General features: G+C 39.2%; 1 protein-coding gene across 3 annotated transcripts in view; it reads left to right on the forward strand.

The window, feature by feature from the left end:
* Nucleotides 1-22962, forward strand: part of NIN (ninein (GSK3B interacting protein)) — a 112274-nt gene extending 89312 nt beyond the window's left edge. Inside the window, exons 24-30 of one of the 3 annotated variants that reach the window (XM_011999746.1) lie at nt 716-862; nt 3298-3477; nt 4502-4645; nt 7141-7242; nt 13018-13218; nt 16682-16795; nt 19052-22962. In XM_011999746.1, coding sequence (XP_011855136.1) covers nt 716-862; nt 3298-3477; nt 4502-4645; nt 7141-7242; nt 13018-13218; nt 16682-16795; nt 19052-19261 — 1098 coding nt within the window. In that variant the 3' untranslated portion in view covers nt 19262-22962. Of the gene's footprint in view, nt 1-715; nt 863-3297; nt 3478-4501; nt 4646-7140; nt 7243-13017; nt 13219-15028; nt 15538-16681; nt 16921-19051 lie in introns of those variants that run through there. The other 2 variants (XM_011999749.1, XM_011999748.1) reach the window with 2 other exon arrangements.
* Nucleotides 22963-23415: the final 453 nt, after the last annotated feature.

The raw sequence follows: 23415 nt of genomic DNA on the forward strand, positions 1-23415 counted from the left end.
ACCACTGCACTCCATCCAGCCTGGTCAACAGAGCAAGACTTTGTCTCCAAAAAAAAAAAAAAAAAAAGAGATGAGGTCTCCCTTTGTATCCCAGGCCGGATCACCGCTCACTGCCACCTCAAACTCCTGGGCTCAAAGGATTCTCCCACCTCAGCCTTCCAGGTAGCTGGGACTACAGGCGCACGCCACCACACTCGGCTTTTTATTTTTGTAGAGATGGGGATCTTGCCATCTTGCCTAGACTAGTTTCAAACTCCTGGGCTCAAGTGATCCTCCTTCCTTGGCCTCCCAAAGTGCTGGCATTCCAGGTGTGAGCCACCATGCCTAGCCTAGAATAGGAGTCTGCAAGTATACATTTTTATTTTCAACTAAGAGGGCCCCTTACAGTCCAACATCTCAGGCTAAAACATAATTTCTACAAAATTCAGTGAAACCATCTTTTGTGATACCAGTTGGTACCCATTGGTTCTGTAAGATACCATTTAGTAATCTACCAGATGACTATCAGCAATACCTTGCTCCAGACATAGTTCATCATTGTCCTAAATTTAACATCCTGTAAATATACATACTATCCTGGGTTTCCCCTGAGCTACTGATTTAGTAAAGAGAAACAAAGGGACCTGAAAGTTCTTTTGTCCTTATTCATTCCTGAACATGCTAGAGGTGAAACCACAAGTTTGTGTAGTGGTAAAAGATCATTCTCATGATACAGGTTCAGAATTTAGAAGACACCCTGCAGAATGTAAACCTGCAAATGTCCCAGATGAAATCTGACCTGCGAGTGACTCAGCAGGAAAAGGAGGCTTTAAACCAAGAACTGATGTCTTTGCATAAGCAACTTCAGAATGCTGGTGGCAAGGTGATTTGTTCTTTTTTTATTTAGGTATAAGTTATTTACAGTAAAGCATACACATCTTAAGTCTACAACTTGGTTATTATATGTATATGCATGTATATATAAATATGCATATTTTATGTATCTGTATGTGTTTGTATAACCATCACTTAGATAAAAAGGCAGAACATTTCCAGCACCCAACAGGCTCTCTCTCGTTCCCTCTAGTTGGTAACCCCAAGGGAACCACTTTTGTACCCTCTGCCACTGTAGTTTAGGGATGCTTTTTTCTAAACTTCATATAGATGAAACCATAATGATATAAAACAGGTCTTTTTTGGTATTGAGCAAGTCAGAAGACCATGACTGAATTGAGTTTTGTAGTAACAAAACTAAAACATTTTGTTAAATGGTAGATAAAAGTATTTGTGTGACCTTAAAAAAAATCAAGTGAAGAAAAACATTGAAAGAAATCAATCTGGAACATATACGCAGACTTGCAAAAAAGTACAACTTCTGCTAAAAAGGCATAAAACAATAGTATTAGAATTATTTCAGGAGATACAATAGAATTATTTCAGGAGATAATTCATTGCTACAGATAGGTTGCTGTGGCACGAGAAAGTCCAGGAAGAACTGATTAAAGCGTTAGCTGGCTGACACATTATGGTGGTGTGGTAGAAAGTGTCTCATTTTAGTAAGTCACAATGCTGCCTAATCTGTGTGTAAATAAATTAAGAACAATGTTATAGATATCAGTTTTGGGGTAGATGTCAAGATTTTGTCCTACAAAAAAAGTAGACACTAATTCTCTTGGTGAAATTTTTGTAAAAAATTAAGATAGTTGTTTTGGGCTGGGCGTGGTGGCTCATGCCTGTAATTCCAGCACTTTGGGAGGCCGAGGCAGGCAGACCACTTGAGGCCAGGAGTTCAAGACCAGCCTGACCAACATGGCAAAATCCTGTCTCTGCTACAAATACAAAAATGGCCAGGCGTGGTGGCTCATGCTTGTAATCCCAGCACTTTGGGAGGCCTAGGCGGACGGATCACAAGGTCAGGAGTTCAAGACCAGCCTGCCCAACACGGTGAAACCCCATCTCTACTAAAAATACAAAAATTAGCTGGGCATGGTGGCAGGTGCCTGTAATCCCAGCTACTTGGGAGGCTAAGGCAGGAGAACCGCTTGAACCTGGAAGGCAGAGGTTACAGTGAGCCAAGATCGTGCCAGTGCACTCAAGCCTAAGCAACAGAGCTAGACTTTGTCTCAAAAAAAAAAAAAAATTAGCCAGGTGTGGTAGTACACGCCCCCCCAATCCCAGCTGCTGGGAAGGCTGAGGCATAAGAATTGCTTGAGCCCGGCAGGTGGAGGTTGCAGTGAGCTGAGATTGCGCCACTACACTCCAGCCTGGGTGACAGAGTGAGACTCTGTCTCAAAAAAGTTTCCATTTTTGAAATTACTTCTGGGTTGACTTTCTCAAAATGAGATTGTACCCTTTTTTTTTTCATGTTTGGTTTAAAAGGCAAGAGGCTTATCTATTTGTGTTATCTTTTTTATTTTTTAAATCATTTTCAAGATCCAAAAAATCACTGTGGTAGCTGAAAGCACATTTCTGAATTCAGATGTTAATTACATGGACAATATGTGCTTTGAATTCTAAAAAAAGGATATGATTGCATATGTGAAAATGAAAGTAGAGTTTAGCTTGTGAAAGCTTTCGAGTTAGCAGTGCATCTCAGCTTTCTCTTTATGTCCTCTGTGAATCAAATGAATATCTTCTGGGCTCAAAGATAACTTCATAAGAATGAAGCAACTTTTATTTTTATTTTTATTTTTTGAGACAGAGTCTCACTCTGTTGCCCAGGGTGAAGTGCAGTGGCGCGATCTCGGCTCACTGCAACCTCCGCCTCCCGGGTTCACGCCATTCTGCTGCCTCAGCCTCCCGAGTAGCTGGGACAATAGGTGCCCGCCACCATGCTCGGCTAATTTTTTTGTATTTTTAGTAGAGATGGGGTTTCACGCTATTAGCCAGGATGGTCTCGATCTCCTGACCTTGTGATCTGCCCACCTCAGCCTCCCAAAGTGCTGGGATTACAGGCGTGAGCCACCGCGCTCGCCCAGAATGAAGCAACTTTTAAGCCACCAATCTCGATACACTTGAGTCCTTTATGGAACTGGACCTTGCCCTTCAGTCATATTCACTATTGGAAATGGCATGGCTGTTTTGACAAAGACCATTTTAAATAGAGACTCTCTAAACCTTTTTTTTAAAATCAAACTTCAAGAATATTGTTTTATTCATATTTATATATACATACACATACTTTCATTAGAAGACTGAGGGGACAATTGAAAGGTACTTACTAGGAGTCACTGTCATTGGGTAAATATGACACCTGTCTCAAAACAGAAATTACCCAATAGCTTGTTTTTAAGGCTTACACTCTACAATTCTCTTAAGAGCTGGGCCCCAGAAACAGCTACTCATCCATCAGGGCTCCATAACCAGCAGAAAAGGCTGTCCTGGGACAAGTTGGATCATCTGATGAATGAGGAACAGCAGCTGCTTTGGCAAGAGAATGAGAGGCTCCAGACCGTGGTACAGAACACCAAAGCAGAGCTTACGCACTCCCGGGAGAAGGTAACTTGAGAAGCTGCACATCATGGCATATGTGTGAAAATGACTAGTTTGATATGAAAATGAATGTTGGATATGATTGGAATGGTTCTAAGGTACGGATTTGAGTATCTTGCTATAGCAGACTTATTTTAAGAATGTGTAATTTATCATTTACTCACATAATTTTATCCTGATGTTTAGAAAATATTACAGCAGTTTTATATTAAAATATATTTGACTTTAATCTTCATATCGAAAATGTAGACTCATGGAAATTATGTGAACCGTGTATTCTTCACATTGGCCAGCCACTAAGACTAGTGTACAAAAATGGTAAAACCAGACTCAGATCTTGCAGGTCTAAATAACTCCTCACGAGAGAAAAAGGTGCCTCCTTTAAAAGACAGCATTTCAAGGTTAGAATCATCTTTAAAGGTCTTTTCCAACCACCAACTTGGTGCTGGAATTCCTTACCTCTGGTGCATAGTCTCCCAATGATATTTAACCTATGCTTAACACCTCTTTTGAGGAGGAACTCTGAAGAGTCGCAGATAATTTATTTAGAACATCTACTCCATGCCAGAAACTGCTATCACTGACGCTGCAGTGGTGAGCAGGACGGACATGGTTCATGTCCTCATAGAACTGTTTTAGATGTGAACAGTCCAATAAGAGCAGATGGGACTGTCAGCCCATTCTCTCCTAAAAGTAGTGTTCATGTCAGAAAAAAAGGGCCTGGGACTGCTGTGCCTGCTTTCCTGGCAGCCACATCACATACACTGTTGACTCCTGGAGAGTTAGTAGACCCAGAAGTCTCCTCTTCCCTGTCTTGTTCCTACAGTGTTGGGTTTGTAGACCTAAGCAGACTTACCTAGAAAGGGTCTTTTGAAATCCAGAAAAGCTAGCTTCGAGTATTTACAGGCTTGACTGAAAAAGAAAGTTATAACAGGACTCACGTACTGAATTAAAACTTTCCCTATGTTTGTTGTTTTTGCTGGCTGGGTGATTGTTTAGCATTTCTTCCTCTTACATTTGTTCTTGTTAGGTCCGTCAACTGGAATCCAATCTTCCCAAGCACCAAAAACATCTAAACCCATCAGGTACCATGAAACCCACAGAACAAGAAAAATTGAGCTTAAAGAGAGAGTGTGATCAGTTTCAGAAAGAACGATCTCCTACTAACAGGAAGGTGAGTTTTTGAGAATACATGGCGTGCGTCTGTGTTCTCACTGTAATATGTTCCTAAGTGTGTTTCTTCTCAGGTGTACTTCTAAGGAAATGATTATGATGGCATATTTTGGCATATATCCCTTTATGCTGATGTTCTCTTGTCAAAATAGCATCATAGTTCTTTTTGATTGAATAATGGTTGAAAAAAACAACAATTTGGCTGGGTACAGTGGCTCACACCTGTAATCTCAGCACTTTGGGAGGCCGATGTGGGCAGATCACGAGGTCAGAAGTTTGAGACCAGCCTGGCCAACATGGTAAAACCCATCTCTACTAAAAAATACAAAAATTCACCAGGCCTGTAGTCCTGTAGTCCTAGCTACTCGGGAGGCTGAGGCAGAAGAATTGCTGGAACCAGGGAGGCAGAGGTTGCAGTGAGCCGAGATTGTACCAGTGCACTCCAGCCTGGGTGACAGAGCGAGACTGTCTCAAAAAAAAAAAAAAAAAAAAAAAAAGAAAAGAAAAACAATTTAACTTTTCTTAAAGAAGGCAGTTAATCATCTTTATTAGTATTAGAAGCTTTATAAGTTGGCAAAATATTTATCACCCGAATATTAGAAACATCTTAATATGGGCTGTACATCTTATTGTTATGTAACAAATTAAAACAACGTTTGTTGTCTTTACCTACAAGTTAGGAATTCAGAAGCAGCTTAGCTGGGTGGTCCAACTCAAGCCTCTCATGAGGATGCAGTCTAGATGTTGGCCAGGCCTGCAGTTGCCTGAAGGCTTCACTGGGGCTAGAGGATCTACTTTCCAAGCTCATTCATGCAACTGTTAGCAAGAGGCTCCTGTTCTTTGCTGGCTGCTTGCCTGAGACCTCAGCTTTTCACTACCTGGGCCTTTTCTTAGGGCATAGCATCTGGCTTCCCCCAGAAGAAGTGATGAAACAGACACTGAGACCAAAAGACCAAGACAGAAGCTGTGGTCCCTTGTATGATCTAAGCCTGCAAGTGACATACCAACATTTCTGCTGCATTGTATTTGTCACGCAGACTAACCCTAGTATAGTGTGGGAGGGGACTGTATAAGGGTGTGAATACCTGGAGGTGGGGCTCTTTGGGGCTCTTGGAGGCTGACTACCCCATGGTCACACCTCTGTAGTGCCACTCAGTTTGCTTTCTGTAATTTGTCCCATGAAGTTAGAGTTCTAGACCAGACTTCTCAGAGTTGTTTTTCTAAACTGAAACTCAGTTTTCACTATTACCTCTTTATTAAAAAAATGTGGTTTGTTTAGAAATCTGAGAAAAATACTTCATTATAAAATATTCATAAAATTTTTGTTTTTTGTGAAAGTTATGACCATTTGCAGTAAGAAGGCCTGGTTGTGCTCTAAAGCCGAAATGTCATTTAATTTCAGGTACATTCAAGGAAACTTTGTAGAAAGAAAATGGGTTTCATTTAGCTGCTCATTACGGAGAAAAAAGTCTGTGATAGGCTTTTAATTTATATTGAATTTTAAAACGGACCTGCAAGACTACACTTCTGCTTCACAGTTCTTGCTGTTCTTTTCAGCTCTTTTTGATAGAAGCAAAATCAGCTTTCTAAGATAGTGTTGTATGTTTTTTACTGAGCAATATTCTGACTCAGTGTCCCGTAGCTCACTAGGTTCTTCCTGTAGTAAGAGTTATAAAAGTGAGGCTGGATGCAGTGGCTCATGCCTGTTATCCCAGCACTTTGGGAGGCCAAGGTGGGCGGATCATGAGGTCAGGAGTTCGAGACCAGCCTCACCAACATGGTGAAACCCCACCTCTTAAAAAAAACACAAAAATTAGCTGCGCACAGTGGTGCACACTTGCAGTCCCAGCTACTCGGGAGGCTGAGGCAGGAGAATCGCTTGAACCCGGGAAGCAAAGGTTGCAGTGAGCTGAGATTGTGCCACTGCACTCCAGCCTGGGTAACAGAGTGAACTCCATCTCAAAAAAAAATAAAAATAAAAAGCACTCATGAAATCTTTAAAATTGAAAAGTTATATAAATCGGGTTTTATGTACTCTCAATTTTAAGCCTTTAACTTTGCCTTAAGACAGTATTTTTCCCACTGCAGATCCATAGTAGAGGATTATGAAATCAACTTAATGGAAACCAGCATTTTTTATTAATAAAATATACAAAATATCAGAGTACATGGTCCATGGTAAGGATATTTCAGTGATATGTACCTATGTACTGTACATATGTGTGTTGTAAGATAAAATGTATTTCTTACAGTGGGTGGCATCCAAGTTTAAAAGCCAGCTGCCTTAAGGAATCTATTCTCTGTGAGGACAGGTGATTAAAACTAGATCACTTAAATGTAAGCAGTACACTGAATTGTATTATTTGTTTTCTGTCACTGAATTAACTTGGATTTCTTCCAAGAGTTGAGATTTCTGACAACCACAGATTTGTCAAAATAGAGCAACTCAAGTGTTTTTGTTTTTGTTTAAAGGGAATATTTTGTTTTTTTAAACAGGTCAGTCAGATGAATTCCCTTGAACAAGAATTGGAAACAATTCATTTGGAAAATGAAGGCCTGAAAAAGAAACAAGTAAAACTGGATGAGCAGCTCATGGAGGTAAGTTTCTCAGCAGATGGCCTTAGCTATGAAGAATATTTTAATCCATGAATGAGCCATTTGTTGGGAGAGACTAGACATGGCATTGAATTCCCGTTGTGAAAATCTAAGTACCCTGCCAAGTTGAATTCTTTGGTCTGTCTTACCAAGTTTTATAGACAACTTTGCTTAATTATACTGTCATAGGAAGCCATACTGCTTTTCAGAGGAAGTAATAATGATGACCTAAAATGCAAAGACCTGTACCTCTGCAAATCCAGGTTGCAGGGACTCTCTGATTAGCCACGGGGCCCTGAGCACTCTTGCCATCACTGTGTTTATGCCAGTTCCCCTGATCCCTCCTATATTGCAGCATTTTATAGCCATGATTGGTCTCTAGTACCCTCTTCAGTTGGGAAATCCATGCAGGAAATTTGAGAGCATTAACATTTGGAAGTTTTAATTTCAAGTGCTGCTATTCTTCATTACTACATTTAGAACTCAGCAGTGCCTTGTGAGAGGTACGTCTAATAACTATGAAAATGTATTTGTGGCCAGGCATGGTAGCTCACACCTGTAATCTCAGCACTTTGGAAGGCTGAGGCAGTCAAATGGCTTAAGTCCAGAAGTTCAAGACCAGCCTGGGCAACATGGCGAAACCCTGTCTCTACAAAAAAAAATACAAAAATACAAAAATTAGCCAGGTGTGGTGGTATATACCTGTAGTCCCGGCTACTTGAGAGGCTGAGGCAGGAGGATTGCTTGAGCACAGGAGTTGGAGGTAGCAGTGAGCCGAGATCACGCCACTGCACTCCAGCCTGAGCAACAGAGAGAGACCCTGTCTCAAAAAGAAAGAAAAAGAAAAAACTGGATTTGTAAAACTAACTTGTCAGCTTGGACTTTGGGTTCCAGTCTTCTAGATTGTTATATCCTATAATTAAACTAAGTATTCAGAAAACAAACTTATGTATAAATCCTTCTTAAGGATTTCATTGATATACCTTGGGTAGATGAAATTAGTCAATCTAACATTTAGTGAACTATAAGACTTACGTAAGGCAGAGAAGAACATGTAGAAATTCTTTTTGTGCTCTTAAAAAGTACTATGTATACACATATTTTTAAGTCCAGAATTATAAGAAGAAATGGGGCCAGGCACAGAGGCTCACGCATATAATCCCAGCACTTTGGGAGGCTGAGGCAGGTGGATCACCTGAGGTCAGGAGTTCGAGACCAGCCTGGCCAACATGGTGAAACCCCATCTCCACTAAAAATACAAAAAAATTAGCTGGGCATGGTGGTGGGCGCCTGTGATCCTAGCTACTCAGGAGGCTGAGGCAGGAGAACTGCTTGAACCGGGGAGGCAGAGGTTGCAGTGAGCCGAGATCACGCCACTGCACTCCAGCCTGGGCAACAAAGCCGGACTCCATCTCAAAAAAAAGAAGAGGAAAAAGAAGAAATGGAGCTATTTTTTTCTTTTATGAAGCTGGCCACATGCAAAGGTAGCTTTTAAAAACCAAGTACCAAGCACTGATTTTTAATGTGAAATATGGGCATACATATAGCACTAACATTTAAATCACCGGTGAAGTTTGTCAATTTTGTGTTCTCTGATCTGTCAACTAAAGGGGAAATTCATGAAACTTTAGTGAAATCTAAACCATTTTTTCTTTTTTTAACAGCAATAAAATGAATGCATTCAAAACTGAGCTGTGGGCTGTACTTAGATGTGGACGTGCTTTTCTCATGAAATATAATTATATACTCTGAGGAATAAGACGTCTAAAACTAAGCCCATATTGTCTAGTATCAAATTGAAAAGTAGCAGTGTGTACTTAGTCACCGGAGAGCCTTTCCAGAGGCTCTGCCAAGAGGCCAGTTCTCCCGCCTGTTCCCCTGTCTTACCAGGCACCCGTTGACAGTATTAGCCATCATAAGCAATTTTCCCATGTTTTTTTCTGACCTAGTAGTAAATATTTGCTAACAGAGGAGGAAAATTAAGTGGTCTTGACACTGGAGCCAAATAGCTAAGGAAAAAGCATGGATTTTTCTATTTGAACACTGAAAAGAACATCTCATACCTGTTTATTCAAATGAAGCTTTCATTACGAAATGGAACCAAATTATTGGCTGGGTGCGGTGGTTCATGCCTGTAATTCCAGCACTTTGGGAGGCTGAGGCAGGCGGATCACAAGGTCAGGAGTTCGAGACCAACCTGGCTAACATGGTGAAACCCCATCTCTACTAAAAATACAAAAATTAGCTGGGTGTGGGGGCACGCGCCTGTAGTCCCAGCTACTCAGGAGGCTGAGGCAGGAGAATTGCTTGAACCTGGGAGGCAGAGGTTGCAGTGAGCCAAGATCATGCCACCGCACTCCAGCCTGGGTGACAGAGCAAGACTCCATCTCAAAAAAACACTATAGATTTATACAAATGGGATATTTTTTTGAGATTCTGTCACCCAGGCTAAAGTACAGTGGTGTGATCACAGCTCACTGCAGCCTTGAATTCTTGGGCTCAAGCAATCCTCCCACCTCAGCCTCCCAAAGTGTTGGGAGTTCCCTGATCTCTCCTATATTACTCCAGATTGGAGTTTTTAAAAACAGTGTTATTGGCCGGGCGCGGTGGCGGGCACCTGTAGTCCCATCTACTCAGGAGGCTGAGGTAGGAGAATCGCTTGAACCCAGGAGGTAGAGGTTGCAGTGAGCCGAGATCACACCACTGCATTCCAGCCTGGGTGACAGAGCAAGACTCCATCTCAAAACAAACAAACAAAAACAGTGTTATTTAGGTATAATTCACATACTATGTAGTTCACATATTTCAGGTGTATGATTCAATGGTTTTTAGTATATTAATTTTTAACCTGTGATAAACATATAACATAGAATTTGCCATTTTAACCATTTAAAAATGTACAATTCAGTGGCATTCATTAAATTCACAACATCCTACAACCATTACCACTACTTCCACAACCTGTTCATCACACCAAACAGAAGCTGTAGCTATTAAGCATTAACCATTCCCCCTCTCCAGCCCTATAAATTGGATTTTTATTTATAGTGTGATATCTATAGAGCAGGTTAATTTGGGGGATGTACAGTGTGTCCCAGCTCACCTGAGGGATAGGTACATTCCTTCTCACTCTGGCAGGGATTCTCACCTGATTGGAGCAATGCACCACGTGGTGGGCTGGGCAGGGACAGGTTTCTGCATCAGAATCTCTGGAATCGGGATTTGAGCAAAGCTGTTTTCGTGGTTCTGATCTGATATGTTCACTCCCTTGGGGGAAGTAGTTGCTCCTCATCTCTATATACTAGTTTAACAGTCACGGTTCTAATATAACACATTCTAATATAACACATCCCCCCACTGTAGTTAAAGATCAGATCACTAGACTAGGAAAAGGGAAAATTAGGGCTAGAATTTGACTCCTATTTCAGGACTTTTTCAATGTGAGCGGTTCAATAAATTCGTTTTGAACATTCAACAGAAGGGTTACAGACTTTATCAGCAGTTCTCGAGTCTGTTGTGTACCTCTCTGATAGCCAACATTTCAGACACTTAACAAAAATGGTTTATAGTTTATACTTCTTTCTGCATCTCGAAGTGGCAAGAGATTTTAACGTCAGATCCGTTCCATACTGGACCTGGAATAATCTTTTTTATTTATTTTTAAACAGAATCTGGCTCTGTCACCAGGTGGGAATGCAGTGGCACGATTTCAGCTCATTGCAACCTACGCTTCCCAGATTCAAGCAATTTTCCTGCCTCAGCCTCCCAAGTAGCTGGGATTATAGGCGCCCACCACCATTCCCGGTTGTATTTTTAGTAGAGACAGGGTTTTACCAAGTTGCCAGGATGGTCTCCATCTCCTGACCTCATGATCCACCCACCTTGGCCCCACAAAGTGTTGGGATTACAGGCGTGAGCCACCACACCCGGCATTATTTTTTTTTTTTCTTTTTTTGGAGACGGAATCTCACTCTGTCACCTAGGCTGAAGTACATTCGTGTGATCTTGGCTCACTGCAATCTCTGCCTCCCAGGTTCAAGCAATTCTCCTTTCTCAGCCTCCCGAGTAGCTGGGACCAAAGGCAACTTGCCACCACGCCTGGCTAATTTTCGTACTTTTAGCAGAGATGGGGTTTCACCATGTTGGCCAGGCTGGTCTTGAACTCCTGACCTCAAGTGATCCACCCACCTCGGCCTCCCAAAGTGTTGGGATTACAGGTGTGGACCACTGCACCTGGCCCGGACCTGGAATCTTCTACATCATTATATTGGGAGGGGCACAAATAGGATACAGTAAGTGAAGATGCACTTGCAGAATTAGAATTGTAGGACATTTTAATGTCTGTAAAATTTATATACAGAAAAATGTAAATGTTGGTCTTTCATATGCTCTTATTCATGTATAATAGACCTAATTAGTACTGTTCTTTCTCTTTTTATAACTCATACTTTTCTCTTTTTATAACTCCTGTAATTTTCTCTTCTTTTTGTTTTGTCTGTGGCTAACCTGTACCTAGAACTCAGTGGTTGGAAGTAGCAGAGAAGGGTGCAGTTCTCTGCCTGAGATAGTGTGTGAAGGTAGAACATTCTCTTACAATGAACTTTCGTAGCATGGAGCCATCTCATTAAACCCCTTGCTCATGTTATCATTTCTATTGATTATAACAGTTAATAAGTACTTAAGCTAAGAGCCAGTATTCATTTTGTTTTAATGGTGTGTCTGTTTACATCAAACTTTTCCTCAGTATTTAAAGCATTATGTATGAAGAAAATTATCCCACTGATATAAAATTATGGGATAATTCTCCATAATTTTAATCATAAAAATAAAGTGGTTTTCTGAATCTACAACTAGAAGTATCTCAAAGTGGGCAGTGCCCCTGTCCCCACCTAGAAATTTAGATATAAGGAAATGGATAGTGGCTCTGACATTTCATGGTAACATTTAGTTATAGCCGAGTCTTAGAGGTTCTTTTCCACCTTTCTCACAAGCCTGGAGGTGCCGCTTCTTGAATTTAGTACTTGGTCATGTTTGTTGCATGCTCTGCATATTTATAGATGTGAGGTGGCCTGCCTCACTGGCCAAAATGCCGTGCATCCTCCTCCCTTTCCTCTCCCCCACTTTGACTGGCATGTTGGTACACATTTCCTCATTGTCTTGAATTCTTCCACTCCATGTTCTCCAGTTCCCAGATGTTCTAGGATATTATTGCTTTATGCCCCAGAATTGTCTGTCTTGTGCTGTTTAATCTAAGGGTATAACTACATATTGATAAACTAAAGGTAGGTTAAAATAATTTTAGATGCAAGATGAGGTTCTTCAAAAAAATTGCTAACTTGGGGTTGGAAAAAAATGTAGTCATTGAACATTTAAGAATCTTTATGAATGGCAAGTAAAGTGGTAAAACCCTAAAGCATAACCACTTTCTCCAACCCCAGTTTTTAAAAGGGGGGAGGTAATTTTTCCAGTGTAAGAAAGAATGAAATAGAATTCAGATGCATTATGTACATCATGCCCTTAATATCACTCCAGAGTTGGGAAGGGCTTTTTTTTTAAGCCTAAAACTTTTAAGAAAGGCTACTTATTAAGCATATTCTCTGCTAAGTGAAATAGCTTTTCTCATTTCCTCAGGCCCATATACTGTCCTGTTTCCAAGTTTCAGTGGATCTGAGGTTATTAATGAATTCATAGTCTTCATTCCTCACTGCCTGACACCATCAAGGGCAGCTCTGTGATTGAAGGGACTCAACTGACCAGGATTTTGCCCTTGTCCTTCAGATGCAGCACCTGAGGTTCACTGCGACGCCTAGCCCGTCCCCTCATACTTGGGATTTGCAGCTGTTCCAGCAGCAAGCCTGTCCGATGGTACCCAGGGAGCAGTTTCTGCAGCTTCAACACCAGCTGCTGCAGGCAGAAAGGATAAACCAGCACCTGCAGGAGGAACTTGAAAACAGGACCTCCGAAACCAACACACCACAGGTGTGAAGCGCTCTCTTCTCTAGTAGTAGATCACCTGTTAATCACCTGTTAATTTTACCTGTTTATTTGAAAGTTATACCAGTTCAAAGGTGGAGAGAAAGAACCTAAATCTGATGGCACACACCTGTAGTCCCAGCTACTTGGGAGGCTGAGACAGGAGGATCACTTGAGGCCAGAGGTTTAAGGCTGCAGTGAGCTACAATCATGCTTGTGAATAGCCACTGTCCTCCAGCTGGGGCATCATAGCAAGACTCCATCTCTTAAATTTAAAAAACAAAACAAAATCACAACCCTAAATCTTCTTTCAGAGAGTTATATTTTACCTGTATGACAACTCCACAGAACTGCAGTGCTGTTTTTTGGGCTGTGCAGTGCTACTTTTGAATTCTCAGCTTCTAAGCTGAGTCATTTAGTGTTCTGGGTCTCCTTTGCCCATTTGTAATAGACAATGAAGTATCAGGATCACTTAAACATAGTGTACAATTGGCCTAAGGTTCCCATCCCATGCCAAAAATATTACAAAATTTAAATGTGGCTAGGATATGCCCTACTAACAAAGTATACTGAGCTTCCCTGTGCCGGAGCCCTGCAGCCTGCTGCATCCCATGAAAATCACAAGTGAGGACTTTTCACAACAAATAGAGTATGTAGTCAGTGACATCTTTCTAGTTGACATAGCTCATAAAACTATTTAAGAAAGTGAAAGTCTTCTCATTGTTTGCATTAGCATGATCCCAGCTCACCACCACATCCAATCTTATATTACTTAGATTTTCAAGTATTCACAGTTATTTCTCTGTAGTGCCTCATTCGTCATCCTTTCTCAGAAGTTTCTTAACTCTTGGGGCTTGCCCATTTAGTTAATTCAGAATTAGCAATAAAACAGAAAGTCCTTCTTTGTGGAATTCTACGTTAATGCTTCCTGGTTTGCATGTGCTTGTGTGTTCAGATACCTTGCCTCTCAGATACCTTGCTTGATAAGGAATTTCCCATCTCTTATTTGAATCCCCTCAGCGTGACTTTGCAAAGTCACATTAGCCCTGGAACTCTACATAGGAACAGTTCTGTTTCTTCTACTAGTATCCATCTATGCTTAATTACTAAGTACTCCTACCACTTGTCAGTTCTAATAAACTTTTCCCTCTACATCCATACCTATGCTGTATTTCTAATACACTTCAGAAGGTCTTTGTCTTATGAGCTTTAAAATCTGTTTTTGGAAGCTTTATACACACTTCTTCAACTTCCCAATATTAAAGTTCTTAAATTGTGATGGTAGAGTGTTAGATGCTTTAACTCTCCAGTATATAATTGAACTACAAAACTTTGATCTTGGTTTTTAGTGGACCTTCTGACCAAATGATCCTCCAGGATTCTACTCATTGCTCTCGTACACACTATTTTCAAAGCCTGCTGTTTCCAATCCACCCACCAATGTTAAAAAAAATATCCTTTTCCTCCAATTCCTTCAGGATTAGACAAACACTAAGATTTTTGAAAGAAAAAAAAAATCCTCCAACCAGATGACAGGGTGGACTGCTTATTACTCCCACCAGAATGCTACTGCAGGCTCACTTCCCGCTGCTGAGCTGACACTAATTTTAAGAATACAGAATATTGTTAAATCTGCACGTTTCTGTGTGTGGAGTGATGTGATCTCTTCTGCATTTTGTGTTGCTTTGCTTGCCTGTGTAGTGTTAATGTGTATGCTTTTAACAATTGTTTGCATTAGAAATGTGTGAATGTAGACTCCCCCTAAAAACTCCTCCTGACATGAGGGTGAAGTGTACCACTTGCCTTCTTTCTCTAGGCCTTGCTACCGGAGCAGCGAGCAGTGCATGCAGATTCCTACAGAAGGATTGGGCACCTGTGAAAACTGGGCTGCTATCGATGGCATTTCTTACCATGGCAGACAGATGCACACACCCACCCATGCACACACACCACACACAGAGACATAAGCTGTGTTGGAATTAAGTGCTCTTTTAAATTATTATTTTTACTGTTAAACCTTTGCAGTATTATGTCTCTTATTTATTTATGTAGAAATGACAGATCTTGTGAATCAAATTCACAAACATCAACTTGTTACAAATCATTTTATTTATACCCTTTAAAGAGTGTGGATTTAAGATTCTTGAAAGGATGTAGTCTATATATTTTCTCATTCCATATGTTGTAACTATTTTTAACAAAAGGTACTACTTTTATATATGGAATTTGAAGAAAATCAGGGGTATTTATACTGTTTTATATAAGATGTATAAATCTTTTTGACAGGAAATTTTTGATGAAACAATAAAATAAATTTTAAGCATATGACTGCCTTTGTTTTTCCTGTTTTTCTACTCTTTTGCCAACTCTTCTTTGAATTATCTCTTAAGTCTTTTTGTTTTGCTTTGTTGTTGGGCAAATAGACATCAGACATTTTTTATTTATATGTTTGAACTTTAAAAAGCTATTTTTTTAAATATAGGCCTTTTTAAAAGCTAGATGTCCTCCAGGCCCAATTTTTTGTAACTTACTTCCTGCATTAGACCTTTGCCTATTACAGTTTTTATCCTCAGGATAGTTACTACAATGATTTAGGGTTTCTTTTATGATTAAGTGTTATTACTTAGTATCCAAACAGATGGTAGCCTTTGACTCATGTTTGGTCATTCTGCATGTCTTTTAAAGTATTTCTTAACTACCATCAGCTGTTAACACCTTTATGAAATTTGCAATTCCTTATGGGGACATTTGGGTGGACTGCAGAGGGATGGGGGTTGCATTCTAGGTCTCTCTCCTCTCCAAAACCCACTTACTCCTTAACCCATCACTGTTGTGTGAGGAGATTTTTAATTTTCAATCTGCTCTGGTAGTAAACTCATCCTCCAATCCAGGTGTGTGCTTCATGTTTACAAGTGGGAAACAGATGACTAGAAAAATTGGCAGGAAGAGGCTGATTATTATGAAGAAAGAAAACCACCCTCACAGTTATCAGCCACATCAAAGGAAAAACAGACATGCATATTGCAAGCTATTGGAAATGTTGGGAAACCCTGAATCTATTCCGTGCTTGTTTTGGTATTGAGAGGCCCACAACATTGCGAAGTCCCAAATCACAGATGGGAAGTTGATAACTGTCTTTTAAGTTACTTTGGATTTCCATTTTACTAGAAGTACACACAGGTATTAAATTCTGGGTTTTAAGAATTTTGCTTTATATCAGGGGGATGATGGTAACACAGGTAAGATTCTTTTGTATTTTAAATTTGATTCTTTCTCTGATAGGGTTACTTTTCTGACCTGTGCAATCCATGCAGGGCTCAAAACTCTCATTTCATGAGAATCCATCCTTCCTGTTACAAAGGCAAAACATTTGCTGTCCTTTCTTTAGGGCATCTTGTGGGGAAAATAAACCAATGTTTTGTTTTCAGTGTGACATGATTTTCGAATAATATACTTTTCTTCCCTTCAGGGAAACCAGGAACAACTGGTAACTGTCATGGAAGAACGAATGATAGAAGTTGAACAGAAACTGAAACTAGTGAAAAGGCTTCTTCAAGAGAAAGTGAATCAGCTCAAGGAACAAGTGAGCCTCCCTGGTCATCTCTGTTCACCCACCTCACATTCCAGCTTTAATGCCAGTTTTACATCCCTTTATTGCCATTAACTCATTAACTTACGTTGTCTAATAAAGGCAAATTCTATTATAAATGTCTACAAGAACTTAGGATTTCCTGTCCCTCATATTGCCCCAAAAATATGAACTGTGTATTTTTTCCAAAGCTCTGTTTAAGGCATGTTTGTCCACAATTTAAAAGTGTAAATCTTTGCTAACATGATTCACCTAAGATTTTAAAGATCAAAAAATACATATTGATTCACATGGACCTAAAGCATATCCATTCACATGCTTTAAGTCCATGTGAATCAATAGATTTTTCTCTGCCCGAGACAGGAAATTAAATTTAAACTGTTTAAATTGAAAAATGATATTGGTTAAAAAAAAAAAAAATAGGGGGGTAATCAATGGAACTTTAGCTTTCCTGTTCCCAACAGCTTATGAAAACCTCAAAAAGTATCTTATTGCTACAGCGACTCCAAAAAGATGTAGTTTGAATTAGAGTCTAGACCCCAGATTCCAGGACCACTAAACAGCCTGCTCCTTTTCACCTGCTGGTGGCAGATGTGGCTTTGGTGTTTAGAAATTAGTTGTGCTTCCACTGAAGAGACAAGCAGAAAGTACTACCCTCTGGGACAATGTTATAGCCTCTCTGGAAATTGAGATGAACGTGTTGGGTAGGGGGCAGAAATTGCCCAACCTAGTTCTTTAGGTACTTAAAACCTAAGCATAACCCCAAGAGAGGGTCTGAATTCAGCTGTAGACAGGAACTTTCTGTTGCTCTGTGTCTTAATACACAGGGAAGAAAAAGTCCCATTTAGTAAGCATTTATCCACTCAGTTCTTTACGTATTCAAGCATTCAGCACATAGTTACTGTGGGCCAGGTCCTGCTGTGGGCACATGGATACAACAGTCGCTGCCCATATAGAATGCACTTACAAGGTGCCAAACATTTGGCCAAATGGTAGGTTCAGAAGTAAGTGGGATCTGTCCTGTTTTCAGTAGAGGGGAACACAAGAGAAGAGATATTTGATCCAACCCGGGAGTTTAAAGAAAACTTCCTAAAGACCTCGTAATCTGCATCTTGAGAGTTAAGATTTCACCCAGTTAAGAAAGTGTGGGGAAAGGCATCCTAGGCTGTGGGAACGTCATGGAGTTACGACCACATGTGGGGTGTGGACACGTATGAACACTTCAGCATTGCCAGTTCACACTGTCCTGGGAGAGGCAGGAGGAGACTGGAGAGGAAGGGGGAACAGGACAGTAGGCCTCCAGTGCTGAGCCACGGAGCTTGATTTTTATTCTATTGGTGATGAAGAAATATCGAAGTGTTTTTTTAAGGAAAGGAAGGGAGGGAGGAAGGAAAAAAAAGTCGTATTTGGGAAGTTCAACAGAGAATAGTTTCTGAAATGTTATGTGATGCCTGCCAAACATCTAGGTTCTGAGCTTGAGAGCGCTGTCATCCTTCTCCCTGCCCTAATAGGTTGTTAAGTTACTCTTTAATTACTCTTTATTCTCATAAACCTTTATGCTTTTAGACGCCTTATTTGAAATTGGGTGTAAAATGAACACTTAAAAGGTAACATGGGAAGGGGATATGGAAAATATTAACCAGAACAACAACGAAAGTATCCCAAGGCTGCTAACAAGTTTTCCCACCCCAACCTAGACCATATATTCTAACTATAAAGATTAGACTAGACAAAGCCCCATGCAAAACAAAACAAAACAAAGACATTTCAGGAAAAGTAACTGCCCAAATCTTATCTCTGTTATAATACGTGAGCTATATTTTTAGATAATCAGTGAGTTGTAGTTATGAATGGGAAGTTCAAGCATCTGTTACAAGCAGAGTTAAACAGTCCACAGCTGACACCTCAGGAATTTAAGTTTTAAAAGTATTTTATGTTTTTAAAGAATAAATAAAGAAATAATGCCTATTTAGGTAGAAAAAAACCTTTTGTTTTGGTGCCCTCTAATATCAATCTGTTCTATTAGTAACCTACATCAACATCTTATGCAAAGAAATAGCTTGGAAAAAGTGGATTTGCTCCAATGGTATCTGTGATGCCAAGTCTGATGTTGAAGCTATATTGTAAAATAAAATAATTAGAAGAAGTGATTTGCCTTTATAAAACAACAGTCCTTATGTCCGACCTTAAACTGAAGGTTTAAGAAGAGTTACAGAAATGGAGTCAAGATGTTTCTGGTTCTGTTTCTAGCTCTGCAAGAACACTAAGGCAGACGCAATGGTGAAGGACTTGTATGTTGAAAATGCCCAGTTGTTGAAAGCTCTGGAAATGACTGAACAGCGACAGAAAACAGCAGAGAAGAAAAATTACCTCCTGGAGGAGAAGATTGCCAGCCTCAGTAATATAGTTAGGAATCTGACACCAGCGCCACTGACTTCTACACCTCCTTTGAGGTCATAGCCAAACCAAAGGGTACACTCATATTTGTGCACTTTACTGAAATAGATGGAACATTTCAGTAGGTTCTCAACTTTTTTAACCTTTATTGGCTTAAAGTTAAAATTAAGCAACAGAACTGGAGTTTCCATTTATCATAATTAGTTTTTCTAAATAGACACTTACGGGAGTTTGAAAATTAATACTCACATATTTCACTACTTAAATTATTCCCAAGATTTGAGTTTATTTTAAAATTCTAATAGCCACCAAGAATGTGGACGTATGAAAACAATTCAAGAACCTAAAAAATACCAGTTTTGAATGAGTTTTTGTGGTTTGGGTTTTTTTTTTTTTAAAATCATTATTACGAATCTATGTGTAAAGTCTAGATATTTGAAGTTTGAGATCTGATGAGAATGGTTGTTATAAACTGTATTTTAAAACCAAATGTAGGTGTTCTTACATATTTAAATACTGGAAAGTTATTGTAATAGTTTTGATTCTTTTAATTGGTAGACAATTAATTGGTAGAGTGTCATTGTTTGGTTAGGAGGCAGGACTTGTTAACCACTGAGGTCAGACAAACCCAAATCTGTAGAATTCTAACCTTCTAACACCTGTGGCAATATTACCACTCTTTTTGTATTATAGATTTAGAACTGATTTACTCAATTGCACTCTTAACTAATGTTAAAGCTTACTTGCTTTAAACAGCCTTTTCTTCTTTCTCTTAGAGGTTTCATTTGGGGAGCTGGTCTTCTAAGAAATGGATAAAGCCACATAATTAAAGCAGTTGAACTATAGGGAAAGCACTGAACAAACCACTTTGGAGTAAATAGCTACTCTTAGAAAAGAGGGATAAGCAGACCATGTAGGTTTTCTGTCTCTCAAGTCTTGGAGTTCATGAACTTACTTGAGGTTGCCTCAAGAACTCAGGGAACAATACTGTAAACTGTCTTCCTGAACTACTGTAGGGCCTCTCTAAGAATCTGAAATGTATAAACCATGTGACCTCATTTATTTGTCTTATATATTTACAGCCATAGTAGAATTTTTATTTCTACGTTTTTAGTAAATTTAATATTCTGGGGGGAAAAAGGCCTTGATTTTAGGGTTATAAAACCTGACTTACAGAAGAGTTTATTTAATATAGGTCAAAATTTTCCGTGTTTCTTATTCCTTCTATACCTCAAATCTGATTCTAAGCATTTCTTACTGTGATAATCATTGGCATGCCACCTGAGGTCAAGGAGTGCCAAATAGGACTTTCCACTCATGCTCAAGATCAAAACTTATAGAACAGTTACACATTTTAGATTCGGTAACCTTTTTTTTCTTCCAATTATAATCTCTGCTTCTAGCCACTTCCGCCAGCAGTTGGTGGAATACTTACTAGGTGCAGGGCACTATCCAAGCTCATCACAGCAACCTGCTTGTTTTCATGAGACAATAATCCAAAAAGTTCGCTTTGATATATTCCTGGAGGGCCAAGCCCATCTATTTACAAAAGGTGTAACAGCAAAATCAAGCACTGCTTTATGGGCAGGAACACAAGAGACAGCAAACTGCCCAAGAAGTCATCGTGTCAGAAACTCAATCTCAACAAAATAATTTCCATCAGGGAATTTCAGGGTTTCTTGGGGCTTATGAGTCTCACCAGTCAACCCAGGAGGCCTCACTACAAGAGCCTTGACAAGGCACTGTTTTTTGTGGGACTGGGAGTTCACACTGATGAAGCAGACCTTTGAATTTTTGCACAGCTCTTGTCAGAAAGCCCTGACTTCCCCCTGGATATAGAGTTAATTTTAATCCTTCCCTATTATTATACTTCTAAATATTTGACATCTGCTATCATGCCTTCTTTAGATCTTTCTTCTGCCGGGCAAACATTTCTAGTAGGTGTTTAACTACTTGTATGGCATTAGCTTTCACAGAAAATTGTTTCACTTAAAACTATGGATTGGCCTAGGCTAAGGACAGACATAAACTAAGTATCTGTAGTGTATTTGTGATATGCGCCAAGTTACTCAAGGTTTTTGCTGTCGGAACTGAACAATAATATTTCCCAGATAGCTGGCCTTAGCATGTGATCACAGTTGTTGTATTTTTAATTTTTGTCTTTTATACGATGAGAGGTGTAGGTTAATTTGTGTATTTCCTATAAATTTGTATTTATGTGTATATAAAATGTACAATGAATGTAAATATGACTTTCTGGAAAGTTTAGACTACATTTAGAATCTCTATTCAAAATCAAAATGCTGCTCAAATGAAAGTGAATTTAACCAACATCTAGGTGCTTAATTTCTCGTTTTACCCCACTTATGAGATTGATATTTCTCATATTGAGGTTTTTCCCATACAGATACCTTAAATGTATACATTTGTGCAACAATTTGTGAGAAGGTGAGTGGCAATTTATAATTTAGTTGGCAATTTGTAATACAGCTTATAGCTTTTAAAAGACCTTTTAAAGAATTAAATGTAAACTTAAAGTTACGTTTAGATGTTGTTTCAAACTTTACAATAGCACTCTTCAAAATATTAAGTTATATGTATTATAGGCATTTAGTTGCTTATTAAAAGCACTGATTTTTAAGCCTTTTTATTTAAGAACAATTATTTAAGATCGTCTTAGAAGATGGGATCTTCGTTTCAAGGAAAGGGAATCAAGTTTGCCTTTGTGATAACACGTTACACTAAGAAAAGGAAAATGTGGATAGTAAAACCCACTTCTCATCCTATCTTGCTCTCATCTGTTCTTTAGAAGCCTGCACTTAAGCTCAGATTTGTGAAGGGAGAGTAGAAGGGGAGAGGTAGAACCACAGTGTTTTATTTATTTTTCTAAAATTCTTACTAAATCCAGAGTTTTGAAACTGTTTTAAATGTGAATTCTTCCCAGAAACTTCAATGCATTGCATATTTTACATAAGTAGATCATGAAGTCATAGACTTTCAAGGCATAGGAAGCGATATTACAGGTCTAGTATTTTAATAATGCACTAATACCCAGGGCAGATATGAGAAACTATTTCTTCTCTCAAGAATAAGGGTTTATGGCAGACTTTGCTTTTTTAACATGTGAGAAATGAATTTTTTATTTTGTGATTTATGTGATTTCTTTTTTTTGCTGAGTGAAGGAAAAGAGAAATTGTTGCTATTGTCAGCATCTTAAAGGTATTTCCAATCAAGGCAAGGCTAAGTGCTTTGTGATAGTATTAAGCAAGTCATGTTTTGAATGGATTACCTGTAATGATGCATTGGAATGATATAATTATACAAGTAATGCCAAAAATCAAGTCAAAGCCTAATTAACCAAAGCACTCATTTAAAAATCATCAGTTTGGACCTATTTGGACCTGTCAGTACTGTGAAGTAGTTTTGGTTTTGTGGCATATGAATAGCTGTTTAACAAATCAAAGTTAGCTTTTTGCTTCTCAGCTGTTTTGGACAATACAAGTTCTTAATGGGGAGACATTATCATGGCATGACTTAAGGGAACATTGGTTTTGTGAAGAAAACATTATCTAAAGCCATCTCTATATTTCTGTTCAGATAAAGATTAATGAGTTATGTGTTTATATCAGCTTTGTATATTTCATCTTAGCCATTCTATCCTAGAAAGATTTTAATGTGAGCTTAAAATGTAAATAAATAATTTTGCAAACATGCCTTTTGTTTTCTATATACCCTGACTTTTTAAATAAAGTTTCAGTGTATTTTTCATTGGTCTTTAGAATGATATCAAAATATTTCACCAAACACATTCTACAAATGCAGAATCTCAGCCCGTACTCCAGACCTACTAAATCAGAATCTTCATTTTAAAGAGATTCCCCAAGTGATTTGTGTAGGACTTAGAGCACTGAGATTCCATTTCTATTCTAGAAGGATGACTTTCACACCAGCCAGCTTGGGGTCCCTGTATACTGTGGCGGTGCATAGTTTACCTGCAGAATCATGACTTAACCTTGGCAAGGCCCCATTTGTGATTTTGGGTGCTTCAAAGGTGGCTTTATTTCACCTTGCCATCTTTATGGATGGCTCAGACTTTAATTGAGCAGCTCATGAATGATGAGATATACATAGTTAGAAACTCATAAACAACTTAAAAGCATGTTAATATGCTGAACACCGAAATGTAGAATTGGAAATGTTGCCCAAACTAGACCCAT

The sequence above is a fragment of the Mandrillus leucophaeus genome, unplaced genomic scaffold (genome assembly GCF_000951045.1).
Source record: "Mandrillus leucophaeus isolate KB7577 unplaced genomic scaffold, Mleu.le_1.0 Scaffold60, whole genome shotgun sequence".
NCBI classification, from domain to species: domain Eukaryota; kingdom Metazoa; phylum Chordata; class Mammalia; order Primates; family Cercopithecidae; genus Mandrillus; species Mandrillus leucophaeus.